The sequence below is a fragment of the Furipterus horrens genome, unplaced genomic scaffold, assembly GCF_987537825.1.
Source record: "Furipterus horrens unplaced genomic scaffold, mFurHor1.1.pri manual_scaffold_8, whole genome shotgun sequence".
Taxonomy (NCBI): Eukaryota; Metazoa; Chordata; class Mammalia; order Chiroptera; family Furipteridae; genus Furipterus; species Furipterus horrens.
This window is the reverse complement of record NW_028327178.1, coordinates 72,773,939-72,801,231: the sequence shown is the minus strand read 5'-3', so window position 1 is coordinate 72,801,231 and position 27,293 is coordinate 72,773,939. Positions and strand designations below refer to the sequence as shown.

Below are 27,293 nucleotides of genomic sequence, written 5' to 3'. Positions count from 1 at the left end.
AATTTAGCCATTTCTCCTTCTCAAATTATTTCAAAAAATTCAAGAAGAGGAAAGACTCCCAAGCTCATTTTATGAGTCTGGCATTATGCTAATTTCAAAACCAGACAAAGACACTATGAAGAAAGAAAATTATAGGCCAAAATCCCTGATGAACATAGATGATAAAATCCTGAACAAAATATTAGCAAACCCAATATTGCAATACATCAAAAAGATCATACATCACAATTAAGAGGGATTTATTCTGGGGATGCAAGGTTGGTACAATATCTGTAAATCAATAAACATGATACACCACAAAAACAAAATGAAGGATAAAAACCACATGATCATAACAATAGGTGCACAAAAAAGCATTTGATAAAATCCATCACCCATTTATGATAAAAAACACTCAGCAAAGTGATAATAGAGGGAAAATACATCAACATAATAAAAACCATATATGAAAAACCCACAGGCAACATCATACTCAAGCAGCAAAAACTACAAGTGTTCCCTTTAAGATTAGGAACAAGACAGGGATGTCCGCATTTGCCCTTCTTATTCAACATAGTTCTTTAAGTCCTAGCTATAGCAATCAGACAAGAAGAAGAAATAAAAGACATACAAATTGGAAAGGAGAAGTAAAACTCTCATTGTATGCAGATGACATACCGTATATAGAGAACTGTACTAGAATGATCAATGAATTCAGTAAAGTAGCAAGATACAAAATTAATATCCAGAAGTCAGTTGCATTTTTATATGCCAATAATGAACTACCAGAAAGTGAAATTAAGAAAACAATCACATTTACAACTGCTTCAAAAAGAATGAAATACCTAGGTATAAATTTAACCAAGAATGTAAATACCTGTACTTGGAAAATTATGACACTGAACAAAGACACTGAAGATACAAATAATTGGAAGCATATACCCTGTCCATGGATAGGAAGAATTAACATAATTAAAATGTCCATACTACCCAAAGCAATCTATAGATTCAGTGCAATTACTATTAAGATACCAATGATGTATTTCACAGAACTAGAACAAATATTCCAAAAATTTATATGGAACCACAAAAGATCAGGAATAGCAAGAGTGATCTTGAGAGAGTAGAACCAAGCTGGAGGAATCACACTACCTAAAACCAAACTATACTGTAAGGCCATAGTAATCAAAACAGTATGGCACTGGCATAAAAACAGACATATAGATCAATGGAAATGAATAGAGAGCCCAGAAATAAACACATGTCTTTATAGTCAATTAATATTTGACAAAGGAGGCAAAAACATACAATAAGCTGAAGATAGTTTATTCAATAAATGATGTTGGAAAAATGGGACAGATATGTGCAAAAAATAAATGGAATTAGGCCACCTTCTTACACTACACACAAGAATAGGCTCAATATGGATTAAAGACTTAAATGTTAGATTTGAAACCATAAAAATCCTAGAAGAAAAGATAGGCAATAAAATCTTAGACATTGCTTGTAGCAATATTTTTTCTGATATATGTCCTCAGGCAAGGGACACAAAGGAATAAATAAATTGGACTACCTTAAACTAAAAAATTTTTGCACAGCAAAGGAAACTGTCAACAAAATGAAAAGACAACCCTCTGAATGGGAGAACATAATCACCAATACATCTGATAAGGGGTTAATATCCAAAATTTATAAGGAATTTTTAAAACTCAACATCAAAAAAACAAACAATCCACTTTAAAAAATGGGCACAGGCCCCGAATAGACATTTCTCCATAAAGGACACACAGAGGGCCCATAGATATATGAAAGAATGCTCAACATTAGTAATCATCAGATGAGACGGATGTGCCTCACACACCCTAGGCTCGGTGGAAGCTGCACTGTCCAGCAGAGTCTTCGTGACCATGGTGGAGTAAACTTTACCCAGGACATTTCATTATGTCTGGGGGAAGGAAGGTTTCTGCCTCTCTTGGGGAGAACAGCGATTAGACCTTCTTCCCTTATGCCTTATATTGAGGAGGATACACACATGAGAGATACAAGGTCAAGATTCATGAATCATCAATAGCTTGGAGGCATTAGGATTACAGTTGACAGTAACAGATTACATGTACTAGTACAGAGGGTACAGTGACCAGTCTGTGTCAGGGTCTATCAAACATCTTGATGCCACATTGGCATTAGGTGCAAGGTTTCATACATTCCTTGCTAGAGATTGTTTATGTTACATTAATGATAAAGAAAGCAGAGTAAGTTCTAAAGCATAATAAGCATTCTTTAAGTCCAATTCCCATGGAAACCCTCTGAGTGGTCTTCGGTTATGTTCCACACACAGCCTTACATTGAGACTTAAAGACAAGCACAGTCAGAATGCCAGTGGCAGTCATGCTCAGGCCGGGGCTACAATTCCCTAAACCACAAGGAGTGGTTCCCTACATTTCCCCCTTTTTTGTTTTTTGTGATGCCTATAGTAGATAGGCCTATGAAACTTGCTACTTGCTTTTCTCTAATACGATCACGGGTAAACAACTTGTAGATACATCGAAGGACACAGAGTATAGCAATGATTAATAAACATCCAGCTGCTCCCATTATCTATATATGTAAATTTAGTCCTTGAGACCAATTTTTAGGGTTAAGCCATTGAAGGTTATCACTTAGGGTTTGAAACACTTTTTATTTAGCAAGCTGCTTAATGTCCATAAGCTGTTGATGGAGCTCAAACTGCACTTGATCAATTTCGCCTTTAAGATTGGTAGAAAAGGCCCCTCAAAGACGATGCTGGATGTCTGCCCAGGAATGTTAGCTGGAATTCCACCTCAGGGGAGTAACATAGAGTTTTGAAAATGCTGGGTCACAAGTGAGCTATTGCCTGGTAACCAGGGCATCCTGACGTTCCCCCAGCCACAGTATGGCTGATTCCATGGCTGAGAGTTGGGCCAGAATTTCCTGATCAATGCGAGTTTGCTGGATCATCTCCTGAGTGGTGTTGGTGAGTAAGGTTTCCACTGTATGGGCAGTCTGGACAGACTCTGCGAGGGCAGTCACAGTGGTGGCAGCTGTAGCAAAAACAACAGCAGAGATAATACAAGCAACAAGAGTGCCTATAAGCATCAGACTCTAATCTCAGCAAGAGCCTGATTAAGTGTAGTGAGACTTCTAGGGTCTCACCATGTCCTGGTGACATTAACTGGCAACCAAATTTTTGATTGCCTCCGCACTACAAAGATGGTTGTTAAATAAAGCTGAGTGACATTGGTCTGAGTAATGCAGCTAGTGTAAATAGAGCCAGCAGTAACATGAAGAGAATACACATTAAAAGAATGATTATAATTAAGCTGTGGCACCCAAGGAATAGCAAGAAACAAGTAAGGGTGAGAGGTGTACACAGTAATCCATGCTTTATTTAAGGTTTTGATATCAAAGTAACTTTTTCCTGTCTTAGGGTCCTGATTATAAGAGAAAAGTCCTATAATTCTTTCTATAAATGGCAATCCCATTTTCCATATATTCATATGCCATGGGCTACTATGATTTTGAGATGTAATGCGAATAATGGTTGCTCCAGTACCTAGCCCTGTCCATGCTAGCTTGGCATAGGTAACATGGGGAAGTGCCTTACCTAGACTATTGCTGGCATTGCCTTTAATTTCCCAATACGCTCCCCAATTCTTAGCTTGTAAGGGAGTGCCAGGAATTCTTATAGCGGAGGCTTCTTTACCTCTGCAGAATGACCATGTAATAGTCTTTGCTGGCTGGTTAATTGGCTCACAAAAAGGCAACTCCAGGGGAGTACTGGCTGAGGTTCGATATTCTCTTTGGATCCCAACTGTCCCTATCATGGACATATTAGTTTGCTGCTTTCCCATATACACAGCATGGGCATAAAACTTATTAAAGGTAAACACAGGGTTCCAGATAACGTGGAGAAGCAAGCAGGCAAATGCTCTGATATATACATAGTATTGGTATGAATGGGCAAATAATATTTACTTCTAAAGGCCCGTCAGGTGGGAGCCAGGTGCCTCCTGTCCACTTGGTGTCATTCTTGGACAGGGGAGGCTCAGAGTTCCACCAAATAAGGAGTTTTAAAACTGGTGGATCCAGTACATGGCTCCAGTATACATGTTCTGTCTCAGCAGAGAGGCCTAGACCTCTGAGACAAATCAGTATAGCTATAATTGTTAAGAGTTCTCATAGAATTAGAGGACACTATAGTTAAAAAGGCTAGAAAATGGTTTTCAGGGGTGTCTCGTGCTCCATCAATTTCCATTACTTCCTCAGCTCTTTTAGTAAGGTTTCTTAAATCTACCCAAGTTATATTCCTAGATTCAGGAGGGTCTGCATTTCCTCTGACTTCTCTTGCCAGTTTCCTCTGACACTGGCAATGCACTTGGTTCCAAGCCTCGTTTTGAGCCTGGTTTTGATTTTGGTGTTCGTTTATTGCCAGCTGAGACAGCTCGTTGGTCAAGTCCTTGAGTCGCCAGATCCGTTCCGCACGGTTGTTCTTCTGGTGCTGATCATGCTCCACAGTGTTGTTTCACTCTTTGCTGGTAGCCACAAAGGTCCTGTAGAGGTAGAAACACAGGCATATCCCCTCCCCCAGGTTAGCAAACCAACCGGGCCTTCCCAGTTCTGTGCTCCTTGTGGGTCCCGATACAACACTAGGGGATGAGGTTCTCTATCTTCTGGTCCATGATGACAGAAGTGTTTTTCAATATGAGTAGTAAAGGAGTCATCACAATTAAAAAAATTACAAGTATAGATTGCTAGATTAATTAGATTCTTCAGGGAGGACTCCATACTCACCCTTGTTTATTTTTTGAGAAGATTTTAAAAATTATGGTGGGCCCATTCAACTATGGCTTGGCCTGTTAGATCATATGGAATTCCTGTTTTATGTTTAATGTCCTATCTTTGTTAAAATTTTTGGGTGGAGCGGGCTATATAGCCTGGGCCATTGTCAGTTTTTATTTGCTATGGTTGACCCAAGAAACTAAATGCTTCAAGCCAATGTGCTCAAATATGCTTAGTAGATTCTCCTGTAAGAGCAGAAGCATGTACTGCTCCAGAATAAGTATTCATAGATTATGGAGATATTTAAGCTCTCCAAAAGGTGGATAATGAGTAACATCTGTTTGCCAAATTAATCTGGGGGCCAATCTTCAAGGGTTGGTCCCACTACTGGGAGGCGCTGCACTCAGCGCCTGGCAATCTGTGCATTCCCGAATAATTTGCTTAGCTTGAGAGCGAGGAATGCCAAATTCTTTGAGAAGTGCTTGAGAATTTTGGTGGTAAAACTGATGAGAGGCAACTGCCTTTTAGAAGGTAGTTAATACACTGACTAAAGCACCAGCACGATCGTTGCCTTCTGTTATAGGGCCTGGAAGGCCTGAGTGAGAGCAAGTATGGGCGACAAATACAGGATGTGATCTTCTATCAATTAGACTTTGTAAAGTTAGAAATAAACTAAGTAATTGGGGATCTATAGACTCCTTAAGTAAAGCTTAATCTATGTGGAGTATAGTATATATCGTATAGCTAGAATTACAAACTAAATCTAGAGGTTCATTTGGCCATTGCTGGAGGGCCATAATGGCTCCAGAGAGTTCAGCTCTCTGGGTGGATGAGTGGCTGTGAGTTACACAGTCTTTTCAGTTTTTTTCTTCCCTCCATGTAATGGCTGCTTTTTCAGTTTTTCCTGATTTATCTATGAAAATAGTTTTTGCCCCAGATATTGAGGTAGGACTAATTTTACTTTTAACACGCAAATTCAACTGAGGTATATTTTGTAAAAGTTTATCTGAATGAAGATTGATTTCAAGCTTTCCAATGTAATCAGCTATAGCACATTGGAAGTCCAGAGATTGACTAAAAAGCTGTTGTAAATACATTTGAGTTACTCGAGGCAAGTGAATAACCTCTGGGTCATAGCCAAAAAATTGCTGAGCTTTTTTTTGTCCCTTGATTATTAGTTGACAAAGGGCAGAGGCATAAGTAGTTATAGTTTTTTGAGGTTGGTGGGAAAGAAATAACCATTCAATCGTAGTGACCTAAGGCTCTAGCTGCCCTGGAAGTCCCGTAGGGGAACGTAATATAGGAAAGCAGAAAAGCCTAATTGGGTAGGAAGGGTTAATTTGTCCCATTTGTCTTGTTTTGATATGCTGATATACAATATCAAGTTTTTTTAAAGCCTGAGGAGACAAAGTACAAGATTAGTTTAAATCTAAGTCTTCTTTAAGGGTATTAAAAAGGTGGGTAAGCTGTTGAGTAGCTATACCTAAACTGAGCCGTATCCGATTCATAACTCCTAATAATTGTTGAAGATTGTTAAGGGTTAATGGGGAAGAAGGAACAATTACTAATGCTTGAGGTCGTATTGTCCTATTAAATAAGGTGAAACCTAAATACTGCCAAGGCTGATACTGCTGGATTTTTTCTGGTGCTATCTGTAAACCTGATTGAGGAACTATTTTTTGTCAAAGTTCAAAGGTTTTAGCTAATTGCGCCTGTGAAGAGGGAGCTATTAAGATGTCATCCATATAATGATAACTGATAGAGTCAAGAAAAGCTTGCCGGGCAGGTAATAAAGTTTGGTGAACAAAGTACTGACAAATAGTAGGACTATTTAACATTCCTTGAGGAAGAACTTTCCACTGATATCTTTGTAAAGGCTGCGAATTATTGATGACTGGGATGGAGAAGGCAGAGTTCTTTATCCTTTTTAGGTAAGGGAATAGTGAAAAAGCAGTCTTTTAAATCGATAACTAGCAAAGGCCAGTCTTTAGGAATGCAAGCTCGGTTAGGAACACCAGGTTGAACTGCTCCCATTGGCTATATAATTTTATTTATTTTCCAAAGGTCATGAGTGAGTTTTCATTTTCCTGACTTTTTTGGAACTACAAAGAAAGGTGTGTTCCAAGGGCTATATGACGGCTCTGTATGTCCTGCTTTTAATTGTGCTTGTATTAATTTTTGAGCCTGTAGTAATTTCTACCCTCTGAGTGGCCACTGGTCAATCCACATGGGCGTTATCAGAGAGCCACGTGAGGGAGGGAGGAGATATACGAACAGTGGCCACTAGGGAAAAGGAGGCAAGTTAATAGTCATGCCCCACTGTGTGAGCAAATCCCTTCCCCAGATGTTAAGGGGGGCCTGCAGGACGTAAGGTTGAATTCGTCCCACTTGGCCGTCGGGATCATAACAACGGAAAGTCCACGCACTTCTTTTAGGCTGTGAGACACCTCCTATTCTAGTAATGGTTAAATCTCCTTCAATTAGAGGCCAGTCAGGTGGCCAAAATTTGCTGGATATGACACACAGAGAGTCAGTTACAGTATCTAATAGTCCCTGGAATGTTTTGTCTTTAATTTTTACTTCTAGAAGTGGTTTTTGTAGTTTAATAGAGGCAGTCCAAAAAACAGATTGATTATCAGTGCTGCCAAAGCCTTTATTTCCTCTTTTAATATTTTGAGTTGCAGGTACAGCATAAGGAAGAATTATAAGCTGTGCTCTGTGAGTGTTAGCAGGTAAGATATGATAGCCCGTGTTTTGTATTATAACTTTGATTTCTCCATCAAAATCAGAGTCAATAACTCCTGGTTGAGTAATAATACCCTTTACAGTAAGGCTAGATCAGTCAATTATTAAACCTATATATCCTTTAGGCAAAGGTCCCCATACTCCAGTAGGAGCAACAAAAATGCGATCTTGTTCTTTAGGAGTTAATTGCTAGGTGGTGACCAAGGCCAGCCCTGAGCTTCCGCTTGTGGCTGTGCAAAGGTCTGTGACTAAGCACTGCCCTGGGCCTTGGGGGCTCCTGTTTTGGTTCGGGATGGAGCCCGCCCCCCCTGACACTTTCCCTGATTGTTAGAGGGCCCTAGCCATTTGCCATTCTTATCAGATTTAGATTTACAGTTCTTGGCCCCATGTTTACCCTTGCCGCAATGAGGACAGTCTCTTTTTGGAGACTTAGAATTTCTTTTCTGATTATTGTGGCAGTCCTTTCTAAGGTGGCCTGTTTTTCCACAGGCAAAGTATTTAATCTCTTTTTGACTTTTGGCAGTTGCCGTAGAGATGGCTGCAGCGAGCAGAGATGCCTTATAATTCTCCATGCCAATATTTTGACAAGCTTGAATAAACTAATATTTTGAAAGTTTTGTTTAAGAGAACGAAGAACTGTTTTACAGTCTTCATTAACGTTCTCAAAAGCCAATTGTTTTTGAGCTTTTTTGTAAAATTTTCTTATTTGAAAAAGCTTTCCAAGTATTCCAAAATGTATTAAGCTTGATTGGTCTAGAGTCTTCTTCTTTTTGGTAAGAAGAAAATAATAAATTCTTGAGATATTTCAAGGGCCCTCTGAAATACCTCAAAGTTATAAGGAAGTTTTTAACTTTTAAATCTTGGAAATTTTGTCAACTAAGGAATACATATTATGAAATTATATTTGACTACTTAAAGTGATAATAAAAGGTATATAATATTAATATAGTGATAAAAATTCAGTTCTTAGCATTGACAAACATGAATTTTTTAATATTAGTTAAATATTTGAGTAATATACTAAGTTAATTAGATGCCTTTCCTTAATTTGACATCTAGTTACTTTTATCAGTTGCTATAGCAACCTAAAGTAAAGCTCTTGTTCTTTAGATAACTCTGACCCCATTCTTTCATGGGAAGTGGGTCCCTTTTTGTCGGTTTTGATTTTTCCCCTTTTTCCTGCCTCTCATTCAAAGCGGACCAGTAATTCTCCTAACTATAAACTAGGGATTAATTAATGTAGTGGGTCGAAGTGTGCTGCTTGTGAGGAGGGCTCCGAAGGGTGTCAAGCCTTGGTCATCCCAACCTCTCTTACATGTCTTGGTTTCTCTCCCAGTCATCTAAAACAACTGGAAGGGCTCGGAGTGCTGAATGACCAGTTCTTATTTTGCACATCCCCAGATGAGCCAAAAATTATATTACTGTGAAGGGAATTTTCTGTGAGGCCCCTACATGTCTCAGGGGATGATCCCAGACACCTCTGCTAGGTCCCAACTCACTTAAGGACACCTGGGAATTCGGGCCAGAGGGAGGAAGTGCCTCTTATCTTTGGAGCTCGGTCATCACCAGAGCCCTCATTATGAATCCTATTTCTGGCCTAAAGCTTTTCTTGTTCTGATAAAATCCTAATTGGTGGGAGACGCCACAGCATTGGGCAGTGAGTGCTTCTGACTGTGTTCCTGACGTTGCATGGACTTTAACTTGCGGCTGGCAGGTGCCTAGTGCTCTAACTCGATCCATGTACCAGCTTATCCTGTCACGGGAGACCTCAAGCAGTGAGCGCCCCATCGGCTTTTAACTGCTCGACCTGTGCCCACAATTTCATGGTGATTTATTGAACATGAGAAGCCAAAATGGTCCTTCAAATGAGAGGAGAGAAAGGCAAAACCAAAAACCCCTGCAGAGAGAAAATGGCAGAAAAAAAATCCTCCCTTTCTGAACTAAAGCACACAGGCAGCCTTTTCCAGAAAGAACCTGGGGGCTGCAGCCCTTACCCTGGGCAAGGTACCAAAATCCCAGTCAGTGCAGTGTGGTTGTCCGTGGTCCGGCTCTTGGCTCCACAGCCTTTCCAGGTGTCACTTCTCTGAGTGCCTGCCCCACATTGGGCACCAGATGAGGCGGATGTGCCTCACACACCCTAGGCTCGGTTGGAAGCTGCTCTGTCCAGCAGTCTTCATGACCATGGTGGAACAAACTTTACCCAGGACATTTCATTATGTCTGAGGGAAGGAAGGTGTCTGCCTCTCTAGGAGAGAACAGCTATTAGACCTTCTTCCCTTATGCCTTATATTGAGGAGGATACACACATGAGAGATACAAGGTCAAGATCCATGAATCATCAATAGCTTGGGAGGCGTTAGGATTACAGTTGACAGTAACAGATTACATGTGCTAGTACAGAGGGTACAGTGACCAGTCTGTGTCAGGGTCTATCAAACATCTTGACGCCACACTGGCATTAGGTACAAGGTTTCATACATTCCCTGCGAGAGATTGTTTATGTTACATTAATGATAAAGAAAGCAGAGCAAGTTCTAAAGCATAATAAGCATTCTTTAAATCTAATTCCCATGGAAACCCTCTGAGTGGTCTTCGGTTATGTTCCACACACAGCCTTACATTGAGACTTAAAGACAAGCACAGTCAGAATGCCAGTGGTAGTCACGCTCAGGCCAGGGCTACAATTCCCTAAACAATGAGGAGCGGTTCCCTACAATTAGAGAGATGCAAATTAAAACCACAATGAAATATCACCTCACATCTCTCAGAATGGCTTTCATTCACAAATCAACAAGTGCTGGCAAGAACGTGGAGAAAAGGGAACCCTACTGCACTGTTGGTGGGAATGCAGACTGGTGCAGCCACTGTGGAAAACTGTATGGAGTTACCTCAAAAAATTTCAAAATGGATATGTCTTATGACCCAGTGATTCCACTTCTGATAATTTATCCAAACAAACTCGAAACACTGATTCAAAAGAATATATGCACCCTTATGTTCATTGCAGCAATATTAACAATAGCCAAGTTTTGGAAGCAGCCCAAGGGGCCACCAGTAGAGGCATGGATAAAAGCTTTATGGTACATTTATAGGATGGAATTCCAGTCCCCATAAAAAGGAAGAAAATCCGCACAGAAAGACCTGGAGAACATTATGCTAAGTGAAATAAGGCAGTCAGAGAAAGATAAATACCATATGATTTCACTCATACGTGGAATCTAATGAACAATGTGAACTAACAAGTATAACAGAGACAGACTCACAGATAGCAGGCTGACAGCTCTGAGGATGGCAGTGGAATTGGGGAGTGGGTGGGTGGAGGGGTTCAGCAAAAAAAATTAAAGAATTTATGGGTAGGGACAACAGTGTGGTGATTGAGGTAAGGGGTTGTGAAGGCAGATGATGTATATGAGGATAAATGGTAATGAAAAAATACAATAATATAAATAAATAAAATTAAGCAATCATCCTAGTTTAAGTTCTTTTTGTTTCCTTTACTCCCCACAAGAACACACTCAGAAAAAAGGTTGGGTTTTTTTTTTTTTTTTTTGGTCCTTTGGGAAAACTGTGTTTCTGATGCAACCACCCATTAAAAAAAACACAATACCAAATTTAAAACCCAAAAACGGAGCAGCGGCGCTGGCGCCACCATCTCAAGACTAGTGGACTGTTTCCCAGCCACACCCCTTCGGGCCGTAGGGCCTCTTTCCTTGGGCTGTTCCCAAAGATAAATAAATCAGTCCTTGTTTTTTCCAGACCTGAAATTAGCTGTGACTCAGACCACTGGGTACAGCCTCAGTCGCCTCGTGAAGGAGGAAAAAATGTGCAGATTTTTCCCTCAGGCAAGGCCCCGACGTCCGGGTTGGGCCAATCAGGGAAGGACGGCGGGAATCGCACCAAAGTAGGCAAAAAAATGTGGGATTGTGTCCCCATCTGCTACCGCTCGAGACAATGCCCCGGCTGGTCTTCCTCGCAACTCCCTCGCCCAGGTCCCGCCCACCGTCTTCCCTCTCCTTCTTTCCCTATCCAGGCCCCACCCCTTAGCGGCGACGCACACCTGGCCAGGTGGCTACTTCCTTGTAAGGCCAAAGGCTTCACTGTGGGCGGGGCCCTATGTGACCCAACCTCTCGGGGGGAGTTGCGTCACCCGCCCGCGACATTCTTTGCCCGCCCCTCGCCTGCAGGTGCCGGCCCAAACTCCGCCTCCTTGTCCATAGCAGAAGAGAGAGGCGGGGAGAGAGAGAGATAGAGAGAGAGAACCCCCTCTCCGCCCCTCCCATTAGACCTGAGCTGCTGAGAGGGGATCGGTCTCCAGCAGGTGAGGAAATCCTCCCACCCGCGGGCAGTCCACCACGCCGTCTGGGCGGGGCGTCACTAGCCCAATCGGTTGCGGAGCAACGGCGGAGAGCGCGTGACGTGCGCATTGTCGTGTTTGGGCCCGAGGCGCGCGTAGGCGCGCCCGCCCCTTGGTAGGCTCGCGCTCCGCGTATGCTCCTTGTTCTGTACCTCTGTCCAGCTGCCCTGAGGAGGACGTTCCGCGGACCCCGCACCCGCCGACTCCCTTCCCCGCGTCCTTGCTACCGCCTCGGCGAAGATGGTGAGTGCGAGGGAGCGCGAAGCGAGAGCTTACGCACGAGGGCGGCGGGGCTTGGGGTGCCGCGGGGGTCGGCTTGAGGGGCGAGCGCCGCCAACCCCGCCCCGGAAGGCCCCGGGCCCCGCTGCTGTCTACCAACTGGGGAAGGTTTCGGGCGTCTGCAGCCCGCGAACCCGCTGGGCTCCTCGTTTTGGGGCGGCTTCCCTGCTGCTACGTTGGTCGTAGCTGCTGCCTGACCGTTGTCCCGGAGCGTCGCTTCAGTGGTTCCTCCCGCCCGGGCCTGGGTACCACTAGCGGGGTTTGAGCCCGTCCCTCCCGTTATGAAGTCGATGGGGGGGGGGGCGTCAGAATCCGGAGTGGGCCTTGTTGGGGCTCGTTTCCCCAAAGCCCGGCACTCGTGCGGGTTTTGCCCGTGAGGTCTGTCCATCTCGATAAGGAAAATAAGGCCTTTATTGAACAACCCTGGAGGGCGGAATGATCACTTAGAGCATGACCTTGGCATGATTAAGAACGGTGGCTTTGCAGCCGCTTTGTTTGTCGTATCTGGCAATCAGCTTCCAGCAGCGCTCTCTTCGTGCTTGTCAAGCTTGGCAGTGTCTCTTTTAACCCTCGCTTGCCCAATCTCTTATGTATGGTTAGAAATGTTCTTTTACGAGTGAACAGTTTGGCTGTGCCAGAACTTAGCATGCAAGGTGTGGGCACGATGCTGGGGTGCTAATAAAAACAAATGAAAAAACTTAAAAATCCATTAATCCGAGTTACTAAAAAGTAAACAGATGCTTAGTATATGCTATGTGATGGATAGTTTGCTTAATTTACATATTTTTCTCTCTGTGCTGTAATTCCAGTTTGCTGTAAAACAGTATTCTTAACGGGACAATCAAGTAGAGCATTTTGTCAAGTAGGACATTTGCACACGCTATTACCATTTTTGGTCAATGATTTGCAGGCAAAAAAAAAGCTTACCAGACTTTGCTATAAATATTACACTGTTTTTTACATCTGCCTAGAAGCAGTTGGTACCAGCTTATCTGTATTCAAAATGTTTTCACTGAAAAACAATTTTGGTTTTCTTATGGTATTACAGGCTGTCTCAGTGGAAGGAAATGAGGTTAATCAGTAGTTTATGAAGGAGGATATGTAATTAAAATTTGATACTCAGTTTCTGGTTCTTCTTGGTTTAATTCTGTAAGCTTCAAAGAGGATCAGCATTTTAAGAATTTTTAACCTCTTTAAGATTATAAATATATATACTACTTTATCCTAAAAGACTTTAATCTGAGAGTTTTGAGTTCTAATAAATGTTAGACTATCAGCTCTGATGAAAGTGCTTTGGAACCTGCTTTAGGGTCCTCTGATTTAACATTCTTTTTCTTTTTTTTTTTTATTAGACTGCAGACTTGATTTTCTGTTTGAAAATAGGACCAAAAAATTTAACTTTAATTAAATGCTTAGTTAAAGCTTTAAGCTTTGCTTCCATGTTTCTATAATTCAAACAAAATGAAGAATATTTTATTTACTTGTTCTTGGCAAAGGAGAGAAATAAAAATCAAGATGGGGGATTCCAAATACGTTTCAAACTTAGTGTAGAGATCAAGACCTTAAAAGCCAGTCTTGTTTGGATGTTTGTAAAGGAAGTTCAGAATATAGACTGACCATTTCTAATGTTATTTTATTTAGACTCATGAGAACAGAACATTATTCAGTCCAGTTATTAGAGAATATTGTGAAGGTGGAAAATTCCTTTATTATCCCAGATTTAAGCATGTCACTTCTGTATTTGAAACTGTTTAGATTTGTTGGTTAGATACTTGGTTCATTTTTTTAAAAAAATCTTAGGTTAAATTTTAACTGTTGGTGGTTTTGTTCTACATTAACAAAATCACTTCCTGGTACTCAGCAAGTCTTCTAGAAACACCTTGGAATAAAACAGTTTGAAACCAACTCAAAAGATCACTCATGGCACTTCAAGATGAGATTTCATGTTTTCAAAGTTTCACTTTGCCAATAAAAGCACCAGTAAAAGGGGGAAAAAAGCCCTACCCTCTAAAAAACCACATCTACGTACTCCAAACAAAACTTTGGTGCATGTGTGCTGGGCTTGCCAGTTTCCTCAAACAAAGATTGTTTACCAGCCTGCCCACCAAGTTCTTTGGGTTATCTACTTGGTAGTTCTTGTGTTGGGTATGGGTTGAGATATAACATAGACTTGTCTAGCTCCTCTTGTAACTGATAGTATGTGCATTTGCAGTATAGCTATATTGCTCTCTGGGAAGTAGGAGTGTAGTGTTGCCCTTGAAACAGAGTAAAGGTCTACATGAAAATCTAACCCTTAACTTTACCCTAATCAGAATGCTACTCTTAACAAACTGAGGTAATTGGCTTAGACTGAATTACAAATGTATTCTACCACTTGATGATTAGCAAAAACACTTTTACTTATAACAGCCTAGTGGAATAGGTTGGGCATGTGTTTATGTGTCTATTTAACATATCAGAAAATAGACTAAAGGATTGACTTGGGACCTTTTCTGACTCTACACCAAGTTTTAAAATAATTAAAAATTTTATTTAGAAACATTTTAAACAGAAAACTACCCAGAATAACAAGTCCCTTTGTACAAAAAAAGGTTTACATTTTGCCATATTTCAGGTTATGTTACATCTAAGTATGCATCTTTCTTATCTTAGTCCCTTCCCTCCCCAGGGATAACCACCCACTTCAGTATAGAAGACATAATGTACTAGCCAATTAAAGAAATGTGTTTTTTTTTTTTAAAGGCTATTGCAGTTGGGAAGGCATCAATTAATGAGGAATGTCGCAAAAAAAAAAAAAAAAAAAAAAGACGGGGACCTGGGGTTGGTAAGCCTGGGACTGTTAAGGATACACAAGCACAGGAACGGGATTTTATCTCCCAGTGAGCCAGGGCAAAATCCTTTTGTTACCTGTTCTGCAGAACACAAAATTATGGGGGTGGATTTCTTAATTGGCTCTGCTTTCTAGGAGCACAGGGCTCAGGTAAAATCAACATAGTCACCTGAAATGAATGTATTGTATTGTCATTAATATTTCCATATTTTTATCTATGCATATATGCCTTTGCAATAATATATACTGTATTGCCTTGATGTGTTTTTAAATTTTATATAAATATTATGCTTTGTGTATCTTTTTGCAACTTAAAATTAGACTTAGTTTGGGGGGTGATTTTTAGTTTTAGTTGCTCTGGTTATTCTAACTGCTGAATACTTTCCATTTTATGACTATATTAAGTTTACTCATTCCTCTAAAAAATATTTGCCTAACTTTTTGCCTTTTTTTCCTTTTTTTGTTCATTTAAACTGTTTTGCAGTAGATGGTTTCCATTTTTACATATTACTATATATATTGCTTCTCTAGCCCTCATGAGTGTCGTCTTAGTGTATATCTAGAAGTGGAAGTCCTGGTTTGGAGATGACGCATACGTCTTTTTTATTTTATTGGGTTGGACAAAAAGTTTGTTTGTGTTTTTCTGTAAGATGGCTCTAGTAGTGCTTAATTGTCTTTAACTTCATTCTAAACAATTTTGTTAGATTGTATTGTGACAGCTGTCGGATCAGTGTGCATTTAAAAAAAAGCATTTCAAAATTGGTGCGTTTTAGTGTTGCCATTTTAATATTGAAGATGGAAGAAAATATGCAACATTTTTGGCATATTATGCTTTATTATTTCAAGAAAGATAAAAATGCAACTGAAATGCAAAAAAAGATTTGTGCAGCGTATGGAGAAGGTGCTGTGACTGATTGAATGTGTCAGAAGTGGTTTGCGAAGTTTCATGCGGGAGATTTTTCTCTGGAAGATGCTCCATGGTCGGGTAGACCAGTTGTAGTTGATAGCAGTTAAATCGAGACATTAACTGAGAACAATCAACATTCTACCACACGGGAGATAGCTTGACATGCTCAAAATATCCAAATCAGTAAAGTTATCGGTAAAAATGAAAGATGTGTCTTATTTTACTGGAAAAACCATACGGACTTTTTAGCCTACCCAGTACCAGCGGTGGTTCTAGTTTGCATCCATCCATCCCATCATCTACATTTAGGAGCGTTTTTCCATTTCTTTTTTACCACTTGCTATTATGACACTTAAAACCTTTGCCAATCTGATGGGTGTGAAATGTCTTCTCATTCTTTAATTTGCATTTCTCTGATTAGTACTAGTTGAGTATCTTTTCATGTTTATTGAAGCTTATATTTTTACATGCAGGCACATTCAGTGAACTTGACATTGTGTAAATATTTATCATGTCTTCATATAAACTGATGTGTGGAGCCATCAAGTAAATCCAGAATTAAAAGAAAGTCAACAAGAATGTGATTGTCAAGCCCTGAATTGCACACAAAGAACTAATATTAGTTTCTTTTAGCACCTAGTTTCTTTTTAAGCCTCTCAAGCTGCTAAGAAAAGTTTAATACTCTCTTAATTCTATGACGCCTGCCATTGTCAGGCCCTGGTAGTAGTAGAATGCAGAGTAATCTAGGATAGAATTTCATTTTTGCCAAGGGCCCTGGATGTTAATATACATTGCTTTATATATACACCTTCCTTTTTCCTAGGCAGTTCATCTAGCCAAAATGTTAAAACACACACACACACACACACACACACACACACGCTGTATAAGAACTCTATGCTCTTTCTGCCCAGTTTTACTGTGAACCTAAAAGGTCTCTGAAAAATAGTCTTATTAACAACGACAAAACAAGCAAAACAAAATAACCATGACTATTTTTTATAAATAGAATTGGTTTAGATCAAAATGGTGTTTACCTCAATATACAGGAAGACTCTAAACATTTGTATTTTTATGATAATTAACTATTTTCTTTAAGATACTTTGAGATGAACATCATTTTTGAAATTTGAAAACTTTTTGAACTTTTGAAAAACAATTTAACAAATACATATGTGCATTTCTTTTATCTATAGGGCAATTCTCTAGTCTGAGAAACTAGGCTAGTCTTTTTACTGTATAGGCATACCTTTGCTTTATTGCGCTTCACATATGTTGAGCTTTGTACAAATTGAAGGCAAGACCCTCCACCAGCAAAAAGATTATGGCTGGCTTTTTATCGTGATGCTTTATTCAGTGGTCTGGAACCCAACTGGCAATAATCTCTGAAGGTACTGTTCCCTGTTTGCATATCTAAACCACAGAACATGATAAAGAAATAAGTAGAAGATTGTTACTGAAGTATCTTGAGCTTCCTTCCCTTGTAGCATAATATTCTTCTCTAGATTGTCCATGAAGATTTACATCTTAACACTTCAGAAATATTTTAATCCCAACTTTTCTTCTGTCCCCGTCTTTCTTTTTGTCTTAATATTAGAAGTGATTTCACTTGGAATTGTGCTTTTAAAAGCTATCTCCTGTTTTGTTTTGTTTTGTTTTGAAATTTTTCATTGGGAGAAGTAGGAAAAACATCAGATTGGTTCATGGTAGTCTCGGCAGCCGTCCGTCTCGAGAGACGATGGTGTAGCTTCTTAAGAGTCTATCTGCACCGCCGAGAATGGCTGTGCAGTCCGACTCGGGAGTGACACGGTATCTGTCTCCTCCCGTGTTGAATCGACATCTTGCGATGACGCTGTAGTGTCCTCTCCAGTGAAGCTGAAGCTACAGAGCCTGGGCAGGGTGATATGGAGGGTCTGCTGTTGCCCATGCAGCAGACCCCCCCCTCTCTTCGCAGCTGAAGGGTCCAAGGGAAAGACGGAGTCAATACAGCTTGGCTTCAGGTGCGCCGCAGGAGTTGCCGGTGTTGACTACAACGTCAAACCGCCTTAGGGACTCCGGCTCCGGATTTTCTGTCGGGGTTTACTCCCTTAGCCTTTCCCCTTTAGAGGTATGCCGCAAGGCAGCGGAGGTTTTTTCGGGTCAGAGTTTTCCTTCTCTGATGTGCCCTGACTGGAAGATCGAACCAGCGACACTTAGCTCGCAGGCCGACGCTCAATCCACTGAGCCAAACCAGCCAGGGTTTTCATGGTAGTAATGCTTTGATAAAGTTGTTACTTACATTCATTATGGAATCTTCTTTGCAGTGATCCCCATAGAGTTGAGTAGTTTTTAGTCTGTAGTGATTTTTAATTCTTGAAGATAGTCTCCCACTAGTTGATGTTGTAATGCTTATGTATTTGCTTTGATATGTTAAAATTTAAGAATACATTTTTATGTAGATCTTTAAAAAGCTATTGATTTAAGTAAAAATGCAATTAAAATTCTTAAAATTCACATTTTCATCTCTAGTTGAAGTTGCGAAAAGCTGAGATTTTGGCTTTTTAAACCTGGGAAGCCAGCATCAAAGAACTCTGTTCTGTTGCAACAGACCACAGGATGAGCATTTTAAACATAGACACTTCAGTGCATACTATAGCAGGAAACCTACATTTAAAACTAATTTGTTGGCCCTGGCTGAGTGGCTCAGTTGTTTGGAGTGTCATTTCCTACCTAGCCAAAAGGTTGCATCCCTGGTCAGGGCACATAACTAGGTTGTGGATTCCTTCCCCTTCCTTCCCCTGTTGGGAACAACCAGTTGATCTCCCTCTCCCTCTCCTCCCCTCCCCCTCCCTTCCCCCTCCCCCTCCCTTCCCCCTCCTCTCCCCCTCCCTATCACTGTCTCTCCTAGTCCCTTCCTCTCTCTCTAAAATCAAGAAACATATGCTTAGGTGAGAATTACAAACAAACAAACAATTTTGTCATTGCGATTGTGTTTTTGGATCATATCAAAGGAGTACTGTTTACTCCTTTCAAGCATTTTTGCATTACTTTATAAGGCAGCGGTTCCCAACCTGTGGGTCGCGACCCCTTTGGGGGTTGAATGACCCTTTCACAGGGGTCGCCTAAGACCATCGGAAAACACATATATAATTACATATTGTTTTTGTGATTAATCACTATGCTTTAGTTATGGTTGGGGGTCACCACAATGTGAGGAACTGTATTAAAGGGTCGCATAATTAGGAAGGTTGAGAACCACTGCTATAGGGTGTTATTCCCATTTGCCTTATTACAACAAAGGAAGATTAATTTCCTACCCATATTCCTATCTTGGCTTGCTTTCAGAAAATTGCCAACTTTAAATGTAATTAGTGTTTATTTTAAAGTGCTTTCACATGGCACATTTTTGTTGGTGGTGGTATATAATAGTAATAGAGCTAAAACTAAAGCATAGGCAAATACTGGTAAGGTTCCTTCAACTTGCTAGGGTTTCAATGGTTTGAGAATTCCTCAGGGCTTCAGAGCTTCAAAGATTGACTTAAAAGATTTCCCCTAGCAAGTTGAAGGAGTTTTTTGATTAGTGTTGTTGAATAGAAATAAAATGAGTTACATATGTACTTTAGAAAAAAATTTACTAAATTTATTGGGGTGGCATTGGTTAATAAAAGTATATCAGTTTCAAGTGTACAGTTCTGTAATACCTCATCTGTATATTGCATTGTGTGTTCACCACTCAAAGTACTTTTAAATTTTCTAGTAGCCCCATTAAAAAAGAAAAGAGAAAGGTAAAATTTATTTAACTCATTATATCTGAAGTATATCAACATTTAATTTATATAAATATTAATGAGACGTGTTACATTCCTTTTTTCATACAAGTTGTTTGAAGTCAGTCTATATTTTATACCTACAGCACATCAGTTGAAATGCTCAGTTTTCATTAGAAATATTTGATATGTATTTAGATTTAAATTTTACTGTTGAAAAAGCAGAATCACATACCTAAGTTGCTCTGGGTATACTTACAAGTTTTCCAGTAATGGAATTGATAATCAGTTTTAAAATTTAAGTTAATTAAAATGAAATATGATTAAAAATGCAGTTCTTCAGTCACACTAGCCACATTTAATGAAATCACTAAACCACATGTGGTTAGTGGCCACTTTAATGGACTAGCCTCAGACTTTGTGGATTGGCCTATTTGTAAGGGAAAGTTAGTATGGATATCAACCAACACAGGTGTTCATGCTCTGCATTTCTGCACATGTCTAAGAAACAGTGCTAAGGTAGCGTATGAATTCCTTTTATGGCACTTAAGATGTTTTGTGGAACTAGGCTGTTAGCACCGAAGAGAGGGTTTATGTATTTCAGTAGCAAGATGCCTCTCATAGTAGGCCTACAACATAGGTTACTGAATGAACATGAATAGGTGAAGAAGAGGGCATTCTTAACTATGACAGGGACAGGTTCCCATGGTGATGGATTACTTTAATTTTTATACTTTCTATTCCTGTAACACAACCCACGGGCTGCTCTGACTGAAACAGAACCCACGGGCTGTTCAGTAATTAGGGGCCCGATTGCCCGCCGCTAGAAGCATAACTCTTAATACCAGAGTTTGGTGAAAATAAAGAGAATTGTTTATTTAATGGTTATATAGATTTAGATTATTTGCGGATTTTTGCCATTAAGTCTTATTTTCTTTAAAACACCTACATACACATAGTTCTGCCTCCCCCTACCAAACCAGGCTAGTTTTAGAAAAGTCAGAGATACAGTTTTCCTACTCTCCAGACAGTTTAGCTTTACCGGCAGCTCCCAATCATTCGATCCTGACTGGGGAGGTTTTGCCTGTGTTGTGGTGCCCTCCAGCTCTTAATGCAGAACCACGTGGAGTTCCCAGGCTCCTTGTAAACTGCATGGAGTTCTCCCTTTCCTTTCAAAGCCACATGGTGTTCTCTCCCTAAAATGTCTGCCGCTTATTTTTAAATCCCTGACTGCGTCCTGTGGGCATGGTAACCAGTTCTGACCATTCACAGAACCTTGCGCAGGCTCTGTGTGCTCTTCCTGTACCATTCCATAGTCAAGACCCCTCCCATCTTCTTGGGGCCTTGGAAAAACCAAAACCATTTGCGTAACAAAGACACCAGCCACTAGCCACAGGCATGTGAAGGCATCTTAAAAGCTGTTTCCTTTCCCTATCCCCCAACCCGAAGGCTCTGGTTTTTTGGAAACCCCCATTCTGTAACATTCCTACATACATTTTTTTTTTAATGCAGTGGAAATAAGAGTTTTAACTACTAAATTGAATAATGCCTCCACTTTATATAGTGCATTGCATTTTAATTTGAGTCTGATGTGAGAATCCTTTGGGATAAGTACCTTTAAATAATTCTGGAATACAGAAACTACTCAGTAAAAGTGAGTTCCCTTCTTTTAAAAATTAAACTGAATGGTATTTGATGCTCATTAAGGCATCCTGAACCATAGGAAAGCACTTGAAATAAATAATGCTATCTTAGATAGCTTTTAAGTATTTACTGTTCATCAGGCATTGTGTTGCCTTATCTCATTTGGTCCTTATAGCAATGCAGTGAGGTAGATATTGTTATCATTCCTGTTAAACTGTACTAAGTAGTGGTTAAGAGCATAGGCTCAGAGTTAAGCTGCCTAGCTTTTTTGAATCTTGGCTCTGCCACTTATTAACTGTATAACCTTGAGTAAGACATTGATTGTTCTTGCCTCAATTTCATCGTTCCTCCAAATATGGAATGCTAGTAGTATCTACCACTACAACAATTTGGGCAATGCATATAACTAGTTTAAAGCAGTGCCTGATCCGTACCAACATTAAACAACCTTGGATCCTAATTAGATTATCAGTCTTTTTTTTTCCCTTTTATATTCTGATTACATCAATACATGCTTGAGGTAAAATGAAATGGGTGGGAGGAGTGCATTGGAACATGTTTTCAATAGTTTTATTATTTCTTTAATATTATTTTACTTGGAATCATTATTTCTTTATGACTAACTTCTAAATTTGATTTGTCAGTTGACTTGATTCTTGATAAAAAATCTCTTAGTTATTAGAGAGTTAAATAAACTTACATTTTTCCTGAAGTAATTAATGAAGAATCAAATAGAGTTCTTCACTGCCTTGAGGGTTTAAAATAGCAACCATTCAGTAAATAGTTGAGAAATTTGATAGGTCAAGAACTGATCCAAGTACTAGGGATATGGTACTGAAAAACAAAGAACACAAAGTCCTTTCCTTGTGGAAGTTATATTCTAATGTGAGGGAAAAGAGGGAAAAAAATGATAAGATTATATGAGACAATCTTTTAGCTAGATTGTTAAGGAAGGCCTTTTAGGTGACGTTTGAGCTAAAACTCTCATGGTAAGTAAGAGCAGTCTCTATAAAAAACATTTCAGGCAGATGTAACTCTGTAAGTAGAAAGTCCTTGAGAAGAGAATGAGCTTGACATGCCAGGGACAAAAAAGATTTGTGTAACTAGAATTCACTGAGAAGGGGAGAGAATTAGGAAATGGATTGTAGGAAAGAGCTAGAACAGAAAGAACCTTCAGGCCAAGGTGAAGAATTTGAATTTTATTCTGACTACCCCAGGAAACCACTGGGTTTGTGGTGGGGGGTAAGTGTTAAGGTGTTAAGTAGTGGGGTGGGCTATGATTTATCCCTGTGGTTCATGTATGGAGAAGTACAAATGGGGGGAAGGGCAAACTATTGCTATTATTCAGGTGATTGATGGTGTAGTAGCTTGGATTAGGATGGTTAATGGGGAAGTAATTAGATACACAGTTGACCCTTGGACAACCAAGGGTTGGGGACACTGACTCCTGCACAGTTGAAAATCCACGTATGACTTTTGAGTCCCCCAAAACTTAACTACTCTTAGAATTTGGGGGATTGGTTCTAGGATCCCCCTCAGATACCATAATCCATGGATGCTCAAGACTCCTATATTAAATGGTTTAAATCAGCGCATACAGTCAGCCCTCTGCATTTTTGACTCCCAACTGTGAATCAAAGACAGTACAGGTATTTATTGAAAAAATACTTCATAAGTGAACCTGTGTAGTTCAAATTTATGTTGTTCAAAGGTCAGCTGTAATTTGGGGGGATAGCACTGACAGGACATTGATAATTTGGATGCGTGGCATAAGCAAAAGAAAGACATCAAGGATAACTACTAAGATTTAGACCTGACTAGTAGGTAAATTGGTGGTGTCGTTGTGTTGGGGACCTATAAAAGAAGCTAAAATAAAATAAGCTGGCAAAAATTGAGGTTCTTACAACTTTGAGGAATAACAAATTGATCCAGAAATATTATAAATCTTTAAAATACCTTAACTTTATATTTGATTATTATAATTATGTTCATTGTAGAACCTTAAGAAAAAATTTAGTTGCAATTCCAACCAAAATGTTAACATTTGGGATATTTTCTTCTAGGGCATTTTAAATATATGTTAATTCTTTCAATAAATGGTTGTTATGTGTCTTTTAGGAGCCAGATACAGCAGGTCCTCATTTCATGTCATTTCATTCTAATATTGATTGAGGAACTTAACTCTTGTTTATATCAATTAGCCTGTGTTAAAATTGGTTTCATTATATGTCGTTTTGTTTAAAGTCACAGAACGTATCAGCGATGTTTAGGCTCTGATTATACATGACAGAGTCCCTGTCCCTATGAAGTATACATTATAATGGGGGAGACAAGTAAGAAATAAGTTAAAAAAACCTGAATAAGGTAATTACAGATTGTAATAAGTACTATAATGAAAATAAGTAAAAAAGTGAGTATCTGGGACTACCAATTCAGATTTTTCTTACACAGTTGAGTTCATCTGTAACAGTTTTATATTCTTTATTTTCCATATCCCAAAGTGACAAGGGCAACAACCTAATTCATTGGTGGAAAGAATAGTGTCTTCAACAAATGGTACTGGGACAACTGGATATTTACATACAAAAGAATGGATTTGGATGCCTGTTTCACACTATATGGAAAATTTAACTTAAAATATGTTATATACTTAAATTTAAGAGTTAAAGATGTAAAACTTGTAGAAGAAAACATAGGCATGACTATTTGTGAATGTAATTTGGCCAATTTTTCTGGCCTTTCAAGGCACCTAGAACGTCCAGTGACAAAAGAAAAATAGGTAAATTGGACTTGATTAGAAATAAAAACTTTTTTGCATCAAAGAAAGTGAAAAGAACCCACTGAATGGGAGGAAATATTTGCAAATCCTATGTCTGACAAGGAACTTGTATTCAGAATACATGAAGGACTCTTACAACTCAACAGTGCAAAGATGACCTAATCATATGGACGAAAGACTTTGAGTAGACATTTCTTAAAGAAATGCCAAGTGGTAAATAAGCACGTGAAAAGATGCTCAAATCAGCTATTAGGAAAGGCAAATGAAAACCACAGTGAGATACTTCACACTCACTAAGATGGCAGTAATAAAAAAGACAAAAGTAAGAAAATGTGGGCAAGGCTATGGAGAAGGTGGAACCCTTGTATATTGCTGATGGGAACATAAAATGGTGCAGTCACTTTGGAAAACGGTTTGTCAGTTCCTTAAGTTCAGCTTGGGAGTTACCATATGACCTAGCAATTTCATACCTATTTTAATTATATACCCAAACAAAATGAAAGCATCTGTCTGCATAAAAACATGTACATGAATGTATTCATAATACACCAAAAGTGGAAACAGCCTAAATGTCCATCAACTGATGATTAGATAGGTAAATGTTGTATATTCATACAATAGAATATTATTTGGCAATAAAAAGAAATGGAGCCCTGGATGGTGTAGCCCAGTGGATTGAGCGCCAGCCTGCGAACCAAAGGGTTTCTGGTTCAATTTCCAGTCAGGGCATATGCCTGGGTTGTGGGCTGGGTCCCCAGTTTGGGGGCACGGGAGAGGCAGCCACACATTGATATTTCTCTCCCTCTCCTTCTCCTTTCCTTCCCCTCTCTCTTTAAGTAAATAAATAAAAGTCTTTAAACAAACAAAAAAGAAATAGAGTAATGATTCATGCTATAACATGGATGAACTTTGAAAAACATGCTAAATGAAAAAAGCCAGTATAAAAAACTGACTACATGTTGTATGATTCACATATATAAAATATCCAGGATAAGCAGATCCATGGAGACAGAAAGTAAATTCATGGTTGGCTAGGTCTTGGGTGGGTTAAGAGTGGGAAAAAGGAGTGATTGCTCACAAATTTGGCGCTGCGCAGAATATTGTAAAATTAGATTGTGGTGATAGATGTACATAACAACTTTGTGAATATTCTAAAACCCACTGAGTTTCCACTTTAATTGATGAATTTTATGGCATTAACTATATCTGTAAGAAGTGCTTAAATTGGTTAATAATATCCTGCATGTACAGTGATGATAATAAATTATCCTCTTCTTAAATTTAAATACGGTATTTTAAGTAATGCTGTCATCTTTGTGCATAAATCTTTGCCTGCGTTTGTATTGTTTTTCAAAATAGAAAAGTTTGTATGTGTATATATTTCTAATTTTAAAAATATGCTCAATCACAGAAAACTAGAGAGAAGATAAAATTCACTTATATTCCCACTGTTAGGGATAAAATTCCTCTTCTCTCTACTATTTTCACTTAAATCATAAATATTTCCCATGTCATTAAAAAGTTTCTGTGAACATTTTAATGGATCTTAGGAAATGATCCTGTGGATATACTATAATTTTCTTTGCAATTCTTCTGTTTTTATTTATTTGGATTGTCTGTTCTTCAGTATTATGAAGATTATTTCCCCAGAATAAATTTCTCAAAATGGGATTGCTGAGTTAAAGAGTCAGAGGGTTTGGATTATTTTAAGGCTCTTGATATAAATGGCCAAATTGATGAATCTGAAAAAGTAGGTTGGTTTGGATGATTAATGGCTTTTTTATGCCCTGTTAGTGAATATGGACTTAATACTGTAGATGCATGGGAATTCATGAAGATTTTTAGTTTGGGGAGTATTAATGAGATTTCAAGAAGAGATGAGAAGAAATAGATTTGAAATCCACATTTAGGGAGGAATTGGTAGGGCTTAGAAAAACTGAATGTGACCATGGAACAGAGGTAGGTCAGTTAACAAACAACATCAAATCTGCTTCCTTAGGTTTACTGACATGTTAGTCATGCAGAGAGAAGCCAAATCGTTAAACCAAGAAGAATTCTTTTACCTTTAGCTCAGCGGTTTTCAATGGGTATGCCGCAAGAATTTTTAAAATATGCAATACCTGACTGTTTAGTCAGGGACAGTGACCTCTCTTTCCTTAGATTTTTAAATTAAAAAATGACAGCAGCCAACATAACATTAGCAGTCTGGTATGAATTAATCAAAATTATACCTATTTTTTGGTCAGATTTGCAAAAAATATATTTTTGGTGTGCTGCAGATTATTTGTGTCATGAGATGAAAAAGTTGAAAATCACTTTTATTTGTGTGTTCAAAATGGTCTTTCTCAAAGGAGGATAGAATATTTTTATATTGTTGCTCTTGAAAAAAAAGATTAGGTGTATAATTTTTCCATCTAAAATACTTTGCATGAAGTAAAATCCACCGTTCTTTAAAATTTAAATTTATTGGGGTTACTTTCGTTAAGTTTTCAGGTTTGCAATTCCATAGTACATCATCACTATATTGCATTGTTTACTCACCATCCAGAGTTTAATCTCCTTCCATTACTATATGCTTGACCCCCTTTACCCACTCTATACTCTCCCACCTCCCTTCCTCTCTGGTAACCACCATACTGTTGTCTGTGTCTATGAGTTTGTTTATTTGTTCAGTTGTTGATTTCTGTTTTATATCTCATATGAGTGAAATCATACAATTCTTGTCTTTTTTGACCTGACTTACTTCACTTAGCATGATGCTCTCAGGATCCATCCATGTTGTTGCAAATGGTAATGCTTTTTTCATGGCTGAGTAGTCTTCCATGCATTGAGTTGGCCAAAAAGTCTGTTTAGGTTTTTCCATAAAATAAGACACTTTTTTCATTTTCACCAATAACTTTATTGATTTGGATATTTTGAGTATGTTGGCTTTCCAATGAAGTAGGACATTGATTGTTCTTTGTTAATGAAATCTTTATTTGATCACTATGAACTTCAACTGGTCTATCCTGCCTTGGAGCATCGTTCAGTGAGAACAGTCCAGCACTGAACTTCGCAAACCACTTCTGACACTTTCACTCAGTCACAGCACCTTTTCCATACAAGGCACTATTTTTTTCCCCATATCAGTTGCGTTGTTTCACTTTTCTTGAAATAATGAGGCAAAATATGCCTAAAATGTTGTATATTTTCTTCCATTTTCAATATTAAAATGGCTAACAAAAATGCAC

At 39.0% G+C, this 27,293-nt stretch overlaps 1 protein-coding gene across 2 annotated transcripts in view; it reads left to right on the top strand.

Annotated features, from left to right (window-relative positions):
• Positions 1–11,823: 11,823 nt before the first annotated feature.
• Positions 11,824–27,293, top strand: part of DSTN (destrin, actin depolymerizing factor) — a 47,824-nt gene continuing 32,354 nt past the window's right edge. The window contains exon 1 of one of the 2 annotated variants that reach the window (XM_090286023.1): positions 11,824–11,842. Coding sequence is in view for 1 of the 2 variants with exons in the window: in XM_090286022.1 (XP_090142148.1) it covers positions 12,119–12,121 (3 nt within the window). In the remaining variant the exon portion in view is untranslated. Of the gene's footprint in view, positions 11,843–11,867; positions 12,122–27,293 lie in introns of those variants that run through there. The other variant, XM_090286022.1, reaches the window with a different exon arrangement.